At 42.4% G+C, this 14,506-nt stretch overlaps 4 protein-coding genes across 4 annotated transcripts in view; 2 read left to right on the forward strand and 2 right to left on the reverse strand.

Moving 5' to 3' along the window:
• The first annotated feature begins 4,127 nt into the window (after positions 1-4,127).
• Positions 4,128-9,156, forward strand: LOC108110923 (tubulin polyglutamylase ttll-4). The gene is given in 9 exon segments (XM_017220201.2): positions 4,128-4,278; positions 5,118-5,758; positions 6,246-6,693; positions 6,755-7,029; positions 7,031-7,127; positions 7,183-7,369; positions 7,434-7,604; positions 7,660-8,668; positions 8,745-9,156. Coding segments are annotated over 8 exon segments (2,961 nt in total). The 5' UTR covers positions 4,128-4,278; positions 5,118-5,143; the 3' UTR covers positions 8,904-9,156.
• A 142-nt stretch (positions 9,157-9,298) lies between these two features.
• Positions 9,299-13,118, forward strand: LOC108110925 (centrosomal protein of 97 kDa). Its single transcript, XM_017220204.2, has 8 exons — positions 9,299-9,611; positions 10,091-10,251; positions 10,315-10,772; positions 10,841-11,199; positions 11,267-11,527; positions 11,581-11,757; positions 11,846-12,272; positions 12,337-13,118. The coding sequence occupies exons 1-8, from the start codon at positions 9,605-9,607 to the stop codon at positions 12,896-12,898; spliced, it is 2,412 nt and encodes an 803-aa protein (XP_017075693.1). The 5' UTR covers positions 9,299-9,604; the 3' UTR covers positions 12,899-13,118.
• Positions 13,119-13,195: 77 nt separating this feature from the next.
• On the reverse strand, positions 13,196-13,967 carry LOC108110553 (probable RNA-binding protein EIF1AD). Its single transcript, XM_017219642.2, has 2 exons — positions 13,680-13,967; positions 13,196-13,617 (listed from the first exon to the last, which is right to left on the reverse strand). Exons 1-2 carry the CDS (start codon positions 13,846-13,848, stop codon positions 13,301-13,303), a joined length of 486 nt encoding a protein of 161 aa, XP_017075131.1. The 5' UTR covers positions 13,849-13,967; the 3' UTR covers positions 13,196-13,300.
• Positions 13,968-14,199: 232 nt separating this feature from the next.
• The window catches only part of LOC108110933 (protein cappuccino), a 31,605-nt gene continuing 31,298 nt past the window's right edge, over positions 14,200-14,506 (reverse strand). The window contains 1 exon segment of the mRNA XM_017220217.2: positions 14,200-14,506. Coding sequence (XP_017075706.2) covers positions 14,389-14,506 — 118 coding nt within the window. The 3' untranslated portion in view covers positions 14,200-14,388.

Here is a 14,506-nt window from a genome sequence, read left to right on the forward strand (position 1 = left end):
TGCGGCAAATATTTATGATAATTATAGCCATTCGCCGGCAGGGAAATAAAATCATTTCATGGCACTTAAATGATAGGCCTGCTTGCCGAGCTATAAAACCGGCGGAAATCGAATCGAATTTTGTGTACAAACATGCGTCAATGAAAGCCAACTTTGTGGAAAACAAATCGAGTTCCGGCCAGCGGCGAGTGCATATTGATGGTCGGTAATTATAGCTTTCCTTTTCCTGCTCCTGTTCCCCTCCCAAAGGATGAGTGTCATGCGTTAAAGAAGCTACCCCACTTTATAATTCATGGTTTTCCAACCTGAAATTAAACTCAAATTGCTCGGGAAACGAACAAACGGCTACGGAAACTTGGGGTAGTGTCCTGGGCGGAGGAGTCCTTTTTGGGGATGTTCGGGTGTGCAAGGCTATGTAATTTAAGTAAAGTTTTCAAAATTGTTAAGTGCCCAATTGTGCGTGTGAATGTGCGTGTAATAGAGCGTCACCAAGCGGCGAAGGACGAACCTGCAGGGACACCTGTCCCCGTTCGCATTGTCCTGGTCAGAAGGATGAACTTTGGGGGTGTCCTGCTATCAGGTGCTTTGGTTTGTTAAATAATTTGTGCAGCCAACCATTTAAATCACAGCCAGGACAAAGGAGGAGTTCCTGGTTGTCGTGGCAGCAGCCTTTTCACAACTATTACAGGGCAATTTAAATATTAACAAAATACGAAATTTATCAAAGCTCTGAGCTTGTTGTGAAATTGTTTGCGTAACAGCTTTCCTCTATATTCTTTTAGTTTCAGAATATCTTCAACTTAGTATTTATTCATTTCTAAGCACACGTTTTTTCTCATTAACCGTTTAAGCTCATGTTTTTTTGGGATTCTTCTTCCACTAAGTTCTCCCCCACTTAACGTTCTATCTGCCCGCATTCAATGGCAAATTAATTCTGTTCTATAACTCAACACACAGCGCTGTCAAAATATTGAATCTTTCGCTCCCTTTTGCTAAATTATCAACGTCAAACGGGAGAAACCGGAGTTTAAGGAAAAAATCGAAAGAAGACAGAGAACTGTCAGAGGAGCGGCGGCAAATTTCGCATCTTCCTCAGCGGGCTTTTTGCGTTTTTGCAGAAGCCAAAGGTTGTCGCTGATGGCTGATGGCTGATGGCCGGGCTGAAATCCCATATAGACAATAAATTTTCCATTTTATTTTCGCCGCGGAGCGGGCTTATGGCATTTTTATTACGAATGGGTGAAAACAAAATAAGCAGTAAAATTAATCGTCGACTTAGCCGGCGATTAACAGAAATATCAAAGACGGCATCCATTTTGGCTGCCCGCAGTTGAAAACTCGGATCGGAGGGGCTTAAATGGCAGTGGAAACTTTCAGGGTTCACGAATTGGATTCCGAGTATGGTCTATCTTTATTATACTATCGAAATGGCTGGATTTGGATTTGGCCATTAAATGAAGTTAACAAAAAGATGTTTCCATATGTTCAAAAAGAAAATATTTTCACAGGAGTACAAAATTGTTCTCAAGAGATTTAAGCATGTTATATATTATATTTAATAGAACAACCATTAGTGTTATATAATTATGTGATCTCAACAGAGTGTGAAAAATGATTTGGAATGGCGTAAGGGAATCGAAATAATGATCTGACAATAGATCGGCTTTTCCCTACCTTCGCATATCTTTTCAAACCCAATCAGCAGAGTTTGAACTCCATTCTATTAGTGCTACTCCCCACTTTTCTGGGCTCGCCCTTGGAAAAGTGATCTGCAAACCCTTTTCCATTGCGCAACATATGCCCCTCCACCTTCTTCCCTCATGCAAGATTAGATCCTGAAACCATATGTGCCTTACGCTATAGAATCGTCTCGATTTCTGCGATTCCATCTCCGCACACACCTTTGGCTCTTCGTGTAAGCTGAGCTCTAATCACGGCGAGCAGATCACAAATCCTTTTCAAGCCATCTCATATTTACCAAAAGGTGCCGAAAGCAAACATCTAGTGAAAGGATTAGGGTCTCCAAAGCACACACATGTCTCGCAGTTCCCTGAATAGGGCCAAATTAGTTGTATTCCTTGTCGAGAGGGGCCAGAAATCTACTCCGGCATTGTGTGCATTGTGCAAGGAGCAAATTAATTGCATTTACTCCTGAAACTCGATACTTTCCCTTGCGAGTGTGGGTGATTATGTAATCCTAAACTCCAGCAGCCAGCCACGCCTTGATTAAATAATTAATAATATTTTATAAACAAGCGGCGTGCTTATCGCCATAACAAATATCTGCTGCTCTGACTGAGAAGTAGAAGGAAATGCTGATATAGAAACTGAAAATATTCTAAGTTAGTTAATTAGTTCTTATTTCTTCTGTTTGTATTCCCTATTCCCTAGGATATTCTGCCATAATGTTACTTCTTAAGATAATCTACAATATTTCAAAAATTTAACCATATCACTTTTCAGCTTAAACAGAAAATTAATCCTAATCTCCTGATCGTAAGTCATGTTTCTTGATTCCACTTACAACTACTTGGTTTCCATCTTAAACATATTTAGTCGTCTATTAGGTGGAAGTATTTGTTTTTTTTCTGTGTAAGCTACTTGTTTAGGGCTCTTTGGAAATGGCCCACACAAGTGCATCTGGGCCATATCTCTGATCTGATCGGACCATCGCAAGTGCCACTGTATCGGGTCCTGAAAACGAAGACCGACCAATGACAAAACACAGGCTCAAACAACAAACACGTTAGTGTCCCGAGATGTAGATAAGTTCATCATCGGCGCAGTGCAGGCATCTTTCTCAAGACTGGTATCCCATTCCTTTTAAGCACTGAACAAAAAATATTACTGTTTTTTTGAATAAATCAAATTATTTGTTGGTATGATATTAATTTCAACATTAATTAACTGGGTTATCTCCTTTTAACTTTCAATTTTGTATTCTGAATATTATAAATTATTATTAATTACGTTGAAAACCAATCCTTCTTCAACTCCTGGCACATCATAAAATCTTTTTCTCCAGTGCAGTTTCAGTTTCCTTCGGTCGTTCGCTGACCGTAGGGTGTTGACGGCTTGTAGGCGGTAACGATGATGGTGATGATGCTGCCTCGAGGGCCGTTTAAAGGCCACCACAACTTATCGACGAATTCGGATTCGTATCTTGTGGATGCTGGGTCTCTGTGTGTTCCTTCTCCATTTGCCGCAGGATCTGCGATAAATCACTTCGAACTGCGGCGCAGCCATCAAAATCAATAAAGGCCGCTGGAAAGAGGTGTATAAACTGAAACGTTGATGGCTTCATCATTGGCCAACTGCGGCATTTGATCACAGCATTCGTTCCGCTCATGTAGGTCTACCTTCTTTGTTCGATCTTACTTTTTAGCTTAGGTAGACGAACCGCTGACCAGATGCCTGATTTATGTCAAACTGTTTGATGACCAGTTAATCGCCGGGTTCCGAACATGCACTTCTTAAATGCATTTTATTGCCTATTAATTAATCACTCTTTAATTCTTCTTTTATCAGTTTAAGTCAGTTTATTTCTGTGGATGAATATGTTTAACAAACATCATTAAAATATTAAATTTAAATAAATAAGAATTAAGAAATAAGAATTATTTACATACTTTAAATAGCTTGCAATTTAATGTTCTTGTAATATACTCTTTGTTACGTTTATTTGACTTTAAGGTACAAAAGGAATGAATGAAATAAATGACTCAATTTGTTTATATTTCAAATTCGTATTTTTACACTTTTTTTTAAAAGTAAACAATTATACAATTATTTGATTTTAAATGTTTTGTAATTCCCCGCCAAGACATGGGCAGCACTGGCTGAACTATCGATGCAGGTTATCGCATAACTGCATTAACAACGTTGCCACCCTGTCGAGAGTTTTTAAATGCCTAACTGTTTAAAACATGTGCTGCATATAAAAAAAACTCTCTTTTATTTAATAAATTGAGTATTATAAATTTGGTTATATGGAAAAAATGTATTAAAATTAAAGAAATTTAAATATCGATACTGATAAACGTTGGCTAACAGAAATGACAATATATATCTATTTATCAGTTTCAATAATATCGATTTATTGTTATACATTTTTCACATCCCTATTTAAAACACAAACAAAAATCTCGAGTCAAATATATAAATATAAATGAAACAAATTTGGAATCCAGTTCTCGAGTAGATAGCTGTCTATAAATTCTCGGTTTGTTAGTATAATTAAACAAAATCTGTTGTGCGCATGAAAAAAAAAATATTAAGGTGAGTCCTAGTTGCACACACTCATACACACGCACGTGTCCAAGCCGCTGATTCACACGCACACACGTCGAAAAAAGCCGGCTGTAGAACACAACAACCATAGCGATAACGATATTAACACTTTCGCGCCTTTTAAAATTTTAAATTCGGTGCGCATCCATTGAAGGCGAAAGTCTTGTTTATTTTCGTCTGTTCCTCTTTTTTTGGCACGCATTTCTTTGTTATTGATCAATTGGCAATCGATGAACGAAGTGTGCCCCGTCTGTAAGATTTTCTTTTTTTCGCTTCTTTTTTGATTTTCTATTTTCCTTGGATGATCTTGGTGCCGTGCCATGAGTTTTCGAAAATAGCCAGCCATTGACACGCCGCCGCGCACACTAGAACCGGGCGAGTGGTGAAGTAATAACCTGCACTACTTAAAAAAAAAAGAAAAATAAAAAACAACCACCTTGAACCCATTCAGAAAACCCACTTTCGAAATCCGACCATCACGAGACCCAAATAGTGGTCCCGATTCTCGGGGAATTCGGATCAGGAGTAGTGAAGTGAAGTAATGCAAACTGCACTTAGTAAATCTAAATTAAATTCAAATAGTGAGAAATATTTTAAAACTATTATAAAAAGTTTTAAAGAGCAAATTATAAATAAGGGAAAATAATAATCTTGTAAAAAACGTTTTTTTTAGTACACTTTTTTTATTTGTTTAAAAACTTTAAATATTAAGGATCTTAAAACCTTTTAAAATACAAACATAAGTGCCAAGAAACAAATATTAAAGTAAAAAAAGGTTAAAAAGTTACGTATTCTGCAAAGATCACAGCCTCCTCTTCCTCTTGCAGGAATCCAAATTAACTGTGAATTCAATATGGCTCAGATAACCGAGAAGAGGACGACGTCGGCCCGATCGGGAACTGCGGCCAAGGAGAACCACAGTCTGACAGGACAGCACAATCATCACAATCAGGGACACCAGCGCAGCGGCAAGGGCATTGAGATCCTCGACTTCCATGAGTCTTGGCTGGAGGAGGTGGAGCTGTACAAGGACAAGATGGTCATGTGCAAGAAGTTGGCACACCACAACCATATGCCCGCCGCTGCCCACCACCTACAGCCGCATCTTTCTGCTCCGAATCGAAATCAGGGCCGGGTTGTCCAGCCCACCACTCCGCAGCATCGCAGCTCAGCCGGTGGAGGATCAATTTCTGGTGCTGCATCTGCTTCGATTTCCCTTTCCGCCTCCGCTCGTTCTTCGCCGCCTGGCCATAAACAAAGATCACCGCCATCGCCAAGAAAACGCCTGACACCCGAGAAAGTAACCGTCGGTCTTGGCGGAGGAGCCTCCAAGGTTGCCGGTCAGCGCATCGTCATTCGAGGTTCCCCGCCTAATAACTCCCCACCCAAGGTCGCTGTTACGGCTTCAAGCGCAGCGCCCTTTGTGGCCAATAGTGTGCTCCAATCGGAGCCGTACAAGAAAGTCCAGGTAAGCAGGAAACACAACTTATTTGTTAAGATCTATGTAACCCTTAGAGGTAACCACTTTGTGTACTTTTATGTTGTTTTTGAGTTTGAGTATTAATGATGATACAAAATCTCCAAATCTCTTTGAATAATTTATATATATCTGTAAATATTTCACTAAATGTTTTTATTATTTCTACAACCCATTCTCGTTTTTTACTTTCATAATTATACTAAACTTTTAGTTCATTTTTGTCATAAGTTTCGAAGTTAAACTGAAACAGTAATTAATGACAAATAATACTGTCAGGATTCTTGAACTGATTCATTCCATCAATGATATCCTTAATATTTCCAAAAGGAAACAGACATCTCAAATTGCATATCTCAATTTTCCTGAATTTACACTTTCTGGGCTCTGTTAACCTGCATGTCATAATTTGTTGTCCCGTCTCTTCCCTTCACGTTCCATGTTATGCGCTTCCGCTTCCTCTCCACTAACCAACCAGATGCTTTTGAAGCGCGCAAGGGAGGAAGTGCTCTCCAAAAACTCACCTGGCTTTGGCAATGGAGGCAAGCGCTCCAGTCTCAGTCCGCCCAACCAGGTCGACCTTCCCTCTTCAAGTATGTCCTGCCCGAGTACCCAGACCCTGAAGCCATCTCAGACCAGCAAGATCGTGGTGAACTCGTTCCATGGCAGCAGCATGCTGAGTGCCCAGCAGCAGGAGGAGAAGAGCAGACTGCTCACTCAAAACGGGCTAACAAAGTCGGCTGCCAGCGCCTTGGAGACGAGCCTCTACGCCTCACTATACGCCCATCCGCCCCAGAACACCCAGCACCAGTTCCACCACCAGCGGATTTCCGCCGGAGACCACAGTCCACCGTATGTGGGAGTCTCCCTGAACAAGGGAATCGGACATGACCACGACCGGAAGCACGAAGACGATCCCTGCGCAGGTAAGAAATTATACGACCAGATTATTCGAATTTGATTCCGTAAGCTTCAATAACTTTTCAGCCATTGATGACATCAACAACTACGACGATTCGGACTCGGAGGAGGAGTACGTGGGCACGCCGTTCTTCCTGGAAGAGGACAACACGGAGACGCGTCAGAGCAAGCACACTCGCCTGCTGCCGGAGAAGACTCAGTCGAAGGAATCGGTGGCCACCACTGATTCAGAAGCTTCGGTCTACTTCCGTCCAGGGGCTATCCTTTCGCCCAGCCTCTTCCCTCACGTTCCGCCGTACCTGAACTTCACCTCGCACGCTGACAAGGGACCCCCGATGCCAGGCAGCCTTGCATCGAGTCCTGAAATGGAAACTAAGTCCTGTGATGCCAAAGATTGTCAAGCGAGTGGTACTCAACTCAGGCTTCCGTATCATCAAGAGTGAGTCCTGCTAGTCCTGATTCTGTATCGCCTTCAATAATAAATCCTCCTGCAGACACCACCGACTGGATGGCAGTTTGGGAGAAGCACATGAAGAGCCCCGGCTTTAGGACCATTCGATCGCACCAGAAGTACAACCATATCCCTGGATCGTTCCGAATCGGACGAAAAGACACCATGTGGCGCAGCATCTACAACAATATGAAGAAATTCGGCAAGAAGGAGTTCGGCTTTATGCAAAAGTGAGCACTTCAATGCTACTAACTACAACTAAATTAAATTATTTAAATTTATATTTCCCAACAGATCCTACATAATGCCTGATGACTTGGAAAGTCTGCGCCAGGTGTGGCCCAAAAATGCGTCTAAGCTGACGAAGTGGATTGTAAAGCCGCCAGCGAGTGCCCGAGGAACAGGCATTCGAATTGTGAACAAATGGAGCCAATTTCCCAAAGACCGTCCGTTGGTTGTTCAAAAGTGAGTTCGCACATCCCGCCCATTCGTAACCCATCCTTAAGGCATACCATTTCAGATATATTGAACGGCCGCTGCTGATCAACGACAACAAGTTTGATATGCGTCTGTATGTGGTGTTGACCTCAATAAATCCACTCCGAATCTATATGTACAAGGATGGACTGGCGCGGTTTGCGTCCGTAAAGTACAGCTCGGAGTTAAGCAATCTCGACGAGCGCTGCATGCACCTGACCAACTACAGCATCAATAAGTTCTCGCAGAACTACGCGAAGAATGAGGACTTCAATGCTTGCCAGGGTCACAAGTGGACCCTTCAATCACTGTGGTCATGCCTGGAGAATCGTGGCGTGAACACCAAGCGCTTGTGGGCTACTCTGCGGAATCTGGTGATCAAAGGTATCGTAAGCGGGGAGTCAGGATTGAATCGCATGTACCGCCAGAATGTGAACTTCCGCTACAATTGCTTTGAGCTGTTTGGCTTTGATGTGCTGTTGGATGAGAACTTGGTGCCCTGGTTGCTGGAAATCAATATATCGCCCTCGCTGCACTCAGAACTACCCTTGGATCTGCACGTAAAGGGTCCGCTCATTCAGGCCGTGTTAAATACGGCTCTCTACCAGGTGCCTCCAAAGCTGAATGAACGCCAGCAGACGGAGATCCTGGAAGAGCTGAATCTGGCCGGTCCCCTGTGCCATGACAAGCGCATCTTCACCACCTGCCTGACGGCGGAGGAAGTGCGCAAGCATAACCAGTACACCAACCGGAGCATCGAGTTCCGAGAGGAGTACGTAGACACCATTCTAGACAACCTGCTGCCGGACGATGTGCGTTGCCTAATCGTTGCCGAAGATGAGCTGGCTAGATGCCATCCGCTGGAACGGATCTTCCCCACATCCGGTACCCATATATATTTGCGATATGTCGAGAATGCCCGCTACTACAATCGCCTGCTAGACGCCTGGGAGACGAAGTTCGCCAAGAACAGGGAAATGGGCATTGCCCTGCTGTCACGCTATTGTCGGGACAAATACCATCTGCAGGTCTCGGATGCCGCCATGGAGAAGGTGAACGATCAATTTAATACATTTCCTTTTACGTACCGCTTCTGTAGCCCATTTTCAAGTCATATTTCTTATGTAGGAACCAAATGTTGCACTTACCGAGATCGATATGCTGCACGTGCGAAAGGATGAGGTGCTGGACGGTGCCACCACGCTGGCCATGCTTAAGCCCACCGCCGTGGACAGCAGCGAGTTGGTGGTACCGAGTCCGGATGCCTCCATCGAGGTTAAGTCCTGAAACCACAACTGATCCCCTTCGAGAGAATCGTCAACCGCCACCGCATATCGAAATCATCATAAGAAAGTCATTTCCGCATTCAATTCCGTTTCTGGTACTACACTACGCCCACATCCCGTTCAAATTTGCTTTGGAATTGTCTCTACTGAATACCCTGGATCGTGCTGTCATTATTACTTATTATTTACGGAACATAGAAAAATTATAAAGTGAATAAACAACATACATTATTTCGTGGTGTGATAAATGTAAATATATGGTTTGTTTGTAACATAATAACATAACATTACCTAATTAAATTCATTATAATATATATTTTGAATATGCGCGCTTTTGTCACAAACGATAGATGATGCGAGGCGTAATCGATAGTAAATAGCGCGATTACCTTAAAACAATCAAGATGCCGATAACGACATCACGCCTTGTAGTATCGATAGATATAGTAAAATAATAATAAACAAAAATTCATAGCGCTGAACTAAAAACTAAATTTAAGACCATGGCGTGGACTGAGTTATAAAATTGGAAGTCTACCAAGGGAATAGGATCGAAATACTTGCACAGGAAAACTCAGGAATTGGCAATATAACAGCGAAAAAAAGAAGTCTCCCATTGATTTTTCGCTAAATACCAGATATCTTGAATACAATAAAAAAGTGTGGTAAGAAGTACTGGAATTCGGCCTGCTAATCAGGAAAATGAGTGGTAAGAATCGATTTCCGTATAAAGGGGGCTTGATTTCATTTTATGTTTACGTTTTTAAAGCAAGAATTTTGTAGGGACTGTATGGGAATTTGCAGTCTACTTTTGGGGAGTGGGATACCTTGGGTTAAGGGGCTGTGGTGTGTTAAAGGTCCTGGCTGAAAAGGACGCACCTGCGCCTTAACCTCTCCTCCCGCCTCCTGAAAATTCCTGCCCCCGATGAAGTCATCAATTTTGTAACAATGTATAATGTGGAACTTCGATTATGTGATAATTTTCCAATTAGAAGTTTTGCAATATGGAAATTAGCGATATACATTTTTGTTTTTCTAAGAAAAATTACATTAAAAGCTAATTTATTACAAATTAAGACTATTATATAATTTTAAAGTAATTGCATGACATTTACTTTAATGGGTTCGATTAGTAAATGCCTTTTTATGAAAAGCTTAGTGACGATATATTTTTAATATTCCTAACAGGTGACGAAAGTGGGGAAGAAAAACACATCCTGGACTTGTCCAAGAAGAAGCTGAAGAAGGTGCCCAAGCAGGACGATGCGCACAGCATACGGCAGCTCATCCTGGATGAGAACGAACTGCAAAAGATCGACAACATAGACTCGTACCATAAGATTGAAACTGTGACTACCCGAAAGTCATCCCAAATCTTATCTCTTAAATAATAAAAAATTCTCCTCTTATAGCTCTCCTTGGCCAGGAATCAATTGCTGCGGATGTATGGCGTCTGCAGACTGCACTGCCTCCGTGAACTGAACCTCTCCTTCAATGGCATACTCTCCATCGAAGGTCTTAAAGAGTGCATCCATCTTCGCGTATTAAACCTGGAAGGGAATAACGTCAAGACCATCGAGCACCTAAACATGAATGTTAATCTGGAGTCCCTGAATCTGGCCGACAACAGCATTGGCAGCATTTCGGATATGTCCTTTTTGCGCAATCTTAAGGAGCTCTACTTGCACGGAAATCGCTTGACGCACCTCAGGCAGTGCGATAAGTATTTGCCCACCTCTCTGGAAACCCTGACGCTGGCCAAGAACAGCATCAACGATCTCAACGAGATCTGCACGCTGTCACATCTGAGTAGTCTGCTTAGCATCTCCATTGCGGATAATCCCTGTGTGATCATGACCAACAGCTTGGAGTGAGTATTTCTAAGGTCTTTCTGGCAATTTAGTTATATATACTTATTCTGTGGCTTAAAATTTATAGTGGCTTTGACTACCGACCCTTCGTTTTGAATTGGTGCATGAGTCTAAAGTACATCGACGGCTATGTGGTAGATCCCATCGAAAGTCTAAAGGCGGAGTGGCTTTACAGCCAAGGACGTGGTCGCCAATTTAGAGTGGGTGAACAGCAGGGCTTGGCGAAATATCTCAGTTCGATGTGCCCGCTGGTGGGAAAAGCCCTTGAGAACGAAAACGATAGGAAACTGCGCTTGATTCTTAGTAAGGCGCAACACCATCAGCGGCAGCTGCAGGAGGAGATTATGGATAATGCAAATAGTTCTGCCAGCACTTCGCCCTCATCCCATCGCAAGAAGCCCACAAGTCGCATTCAGTCGCCTAGATGTGAGCTATTACATTTGCATTTATATTTCTATAAAATCAGATTTAAAACCACATTTTAAACTTTTAGTCTCCCGTTTGAGCGGGCGCCAGGGATCACCGGAATCTATGGCGAATAGTTATCATGGGAACAGCAGCAACAACAGCGTCGTCAGCGACAACGGATCTGCGAATCATTCGCTGCAGATGAGCATTTCGCTGATTGAAAATATCAAGAACGATGGCGACGGCTTCTCGCTAGCTGGCAGCGGAATGTCCAGCAGTGTGACCACCAAGACATACAATTCCACGGAGTCCACTCCAAGAAATATAACACCAAATCCTTACAATGGTAAGTTACCTTAAATTATATTGTAATCCGTCCTAAAACCCACTGTTTTCCAGATCAAACATTCATCAGTCAAACTCCTTCTGGCGGTCCCTTGGCGGCAGCCTCGAAGATGGTCCCTGTTCCGGAGACCCTAATGAGTCCGGATGTTTGTCCCGCCGCCGTAGCTCAAAGGGTTACGGTTACCGCTCTGAACTCGCAACTGCACAAATCCAAGGGCAACAAGAACAAAGGTGGCCAGTAGTAGAAAGTTTAGACTTCACAATACACAAAAACTTCACGTCACACTCTTACTCATAGACGTTTTTTTTTACTGTACAGACAACAAACTGAACTTACCGAGAGTGCGAAGCCCGCAGCTAAAGAGGAACCAGAGTCCAACTAGCAGTCCGCGGAGGATGGCCACCAAATGCGATAAAGTGCAGCAGCAGCAGGAAAAGTTGCAGACGTCGGCAGTAATGGTGGATGCCGGTGGCTTTAGCACCGATGACGATGGCGAGCAGATCAACACCGAGAAACTAAAGGCAATCAGGAAGATGGCTGCCCAAAAGCAGCAACAGATGCAACAAGAACAACTAAAGCAGCAGGTAGACAACAGTCTGAACTGTGGGGATCGGTTGATCGAGCACGTGACGGAATCCTCGGCAGTTACCATACAAAAAATGTGGAGAGGATATCACACACGCAAGAAGACCAATAAGGATATAGCCGAGCGCTTGCAGCGACGACGCACTCAGGAGTATATTGAGTAGGTTTTTCTGAATCATAATCTAATCACAATTTTAAAACGAAATTAATTCCTTATCCTCCAGACAACTCGGCAAGGACATGCTATTGACCAAGGCTCAACTCGAGAACGAGCGCAAGATCCAGCAGCTGCAGATGCAGGCTATCAATGCGCTATGGAAAAAGGTGTCCACCATGGAGGTGGATCCGAAGGGTATACCTGCGGCTACGGAACAGGGCGAGGATTCTAACGGAGGAGGCTCTGGCCATTTGAGCCTCGATCAGAATTCTGCCGCCGTGGTCAATGATTTGGCCAAAAGATGCACCATGCTCACCGACCAGGTGCAAATGCTACAGAGCTCGATTGGAACCATCGTCAATTGCCTCACTATGGTGTGTAATCTGCCACAGGACGCTATTAAAAAACAGGCCGAGATAATTGATTGTAGCTCCACTCAAACGGACTTGATAGCCGTACACACACCCCAAATCGAGGACCTCACCAATTTTCCCTTTACCAAAACCAGACCCTCGACATTGGCCCTGGAATCCAAGCACGAAACGTTGGCTTGCCCCAAAATCGATGAGCTGAACGATGTCGATCTTAAGGAAACCGAGGACTTGGCTCATCTTGAACAAGATGCATGAAAAATCCCAGTTAATAAATGAGGAGTATAAACGCTTTAAGGATGGGTCTCAGCGCTTATTAATTCCTCCCGTAGGCTTTTGTGTAGCTTTTGCAAAAATTTCTAGATCGGTTACAACTTAAAAGTAGCAGCAGGCCACAAACACGATTTTTTGTTACATTATTGATATGTAGTGAGGGAGATTAATGAAAAAAGTAAATACAAATTTTTGTAAAACACAACCGTTAATCTTCTGATTTTGGGAAATTATTATTTACTTCTTTCCTACCCATTTCTAACTTTTAAAAATATCTTCCAATGACATCAGCAATAACAGTTTTTAATTATTTCTTGTTAAACGCAGGACAAAATTTTAAAAAAATCTTAACTACATGGTTGAATTTTTGTACTTTTTATGGGAATTTCAGTCTTCGTCGCTGGATGTTTCCTCATCTTCCTCGTCACAGGAGGATTCTTGATTTACAGGACGATTGGTGTTGGGCAGGAGGTCATCTTCGAAGTCGGAATCATCGTGATTTTGGTTGGATGATTCCTCCTGGGAAGGTTTTTTGGTAAATTTATCTGGCCAAACTCCAGCTTTTGTGTATTCCTTGATATGCTCAGGGGTAAGTATTTTGCAAATTTCAGCTTTGACTTTGTCGCCCTCTTCAATCGGTTCGATTAAAAGGAAGTCGCCCCTTTTCACCCACATGCTCTTACGGAATTTGTTGGGCATCGAAACTGAAAAGGTTTTGAGTATTTTAATATTCTATTAATAACCAGTCATATTTTTTTACACTTACCAAGAAAGTTTTCTTCGATCTTCGCAGTTTCCACCTCGTGGAGATTGTTTCCCCGGCTGCTGACCACCCGCACAATTTGCTGGTTTTCCGTAGGCAAAGCGTAGTCGTCCTCCATCATCTCCTTCATCAAGTGCTTGCGGCGACTAATACTCGGATGGGATCGGTGCATTTTGTGTGGTTTAAGCTATGCAATTTCAAAATCGCAAATTTGAGAAATTTTTAGATTTTGTTGATTTGTTTTGTGTACAATCAGCTGCTTGGCGTTGCCAGATAGCGAACGCAGGTGTATCGTGTAATCGATATCACATCATGCTTTTTTAATTATCAGCTGTTTGCTAGAACTGTCAGTGGATTGGCACTTTCGATAGTATCGATGGTAGATTGAAGGCAATAAATTTGAATGCGAATTATTTCTATAATCATTTAATATATTTTATTTTTTATAAGCACACCCATATAATCACAAGCAAAAATTATTCTTCAGTAAATTATAGAGAAAAAGCAGATCAGACCAGTAAAATTATGATCACAATAGCAAGGACATTTTATTTTTAGAGCCACGCCTGCGTTTAAAGTTTTTATACAATTGTGTAACCTAACAATTAGTGGAGAATGAATCCATGTAACGAGAATTTGCTTAGCAATAGTGTAATAAAAAGCAACTAGAAATAAAAAATATATTATAGGGGTGTTGTTTATAGCTAACTAACTAGTTTTTGCTGCGCCTCAACAGCATGCGCTCCTTCAGAGAAATCCGTCCGGACTTTTCCACCTTGGTGGATACGTTGCGACGGGACTCAATTTGGGCCTGCTTCGATTTCTTCATC

Source organism: Drosophila eugracilis, unplaced genomic scaffold (genome assembly GCF_018153835.1).
Source record: "Drosophila eugracilis isolate 14026-0451.02 unplaced genomic scaffold, ASM1815383v1 contig_2152, whole genome shotgun sequence".
Classification (NCBI taxonomy): Eukaryota; Metazoa; Arthropoda; class Insecta; order Diptera; family Drosophilidae; genus Drosophila; species Drosophila eugracilis.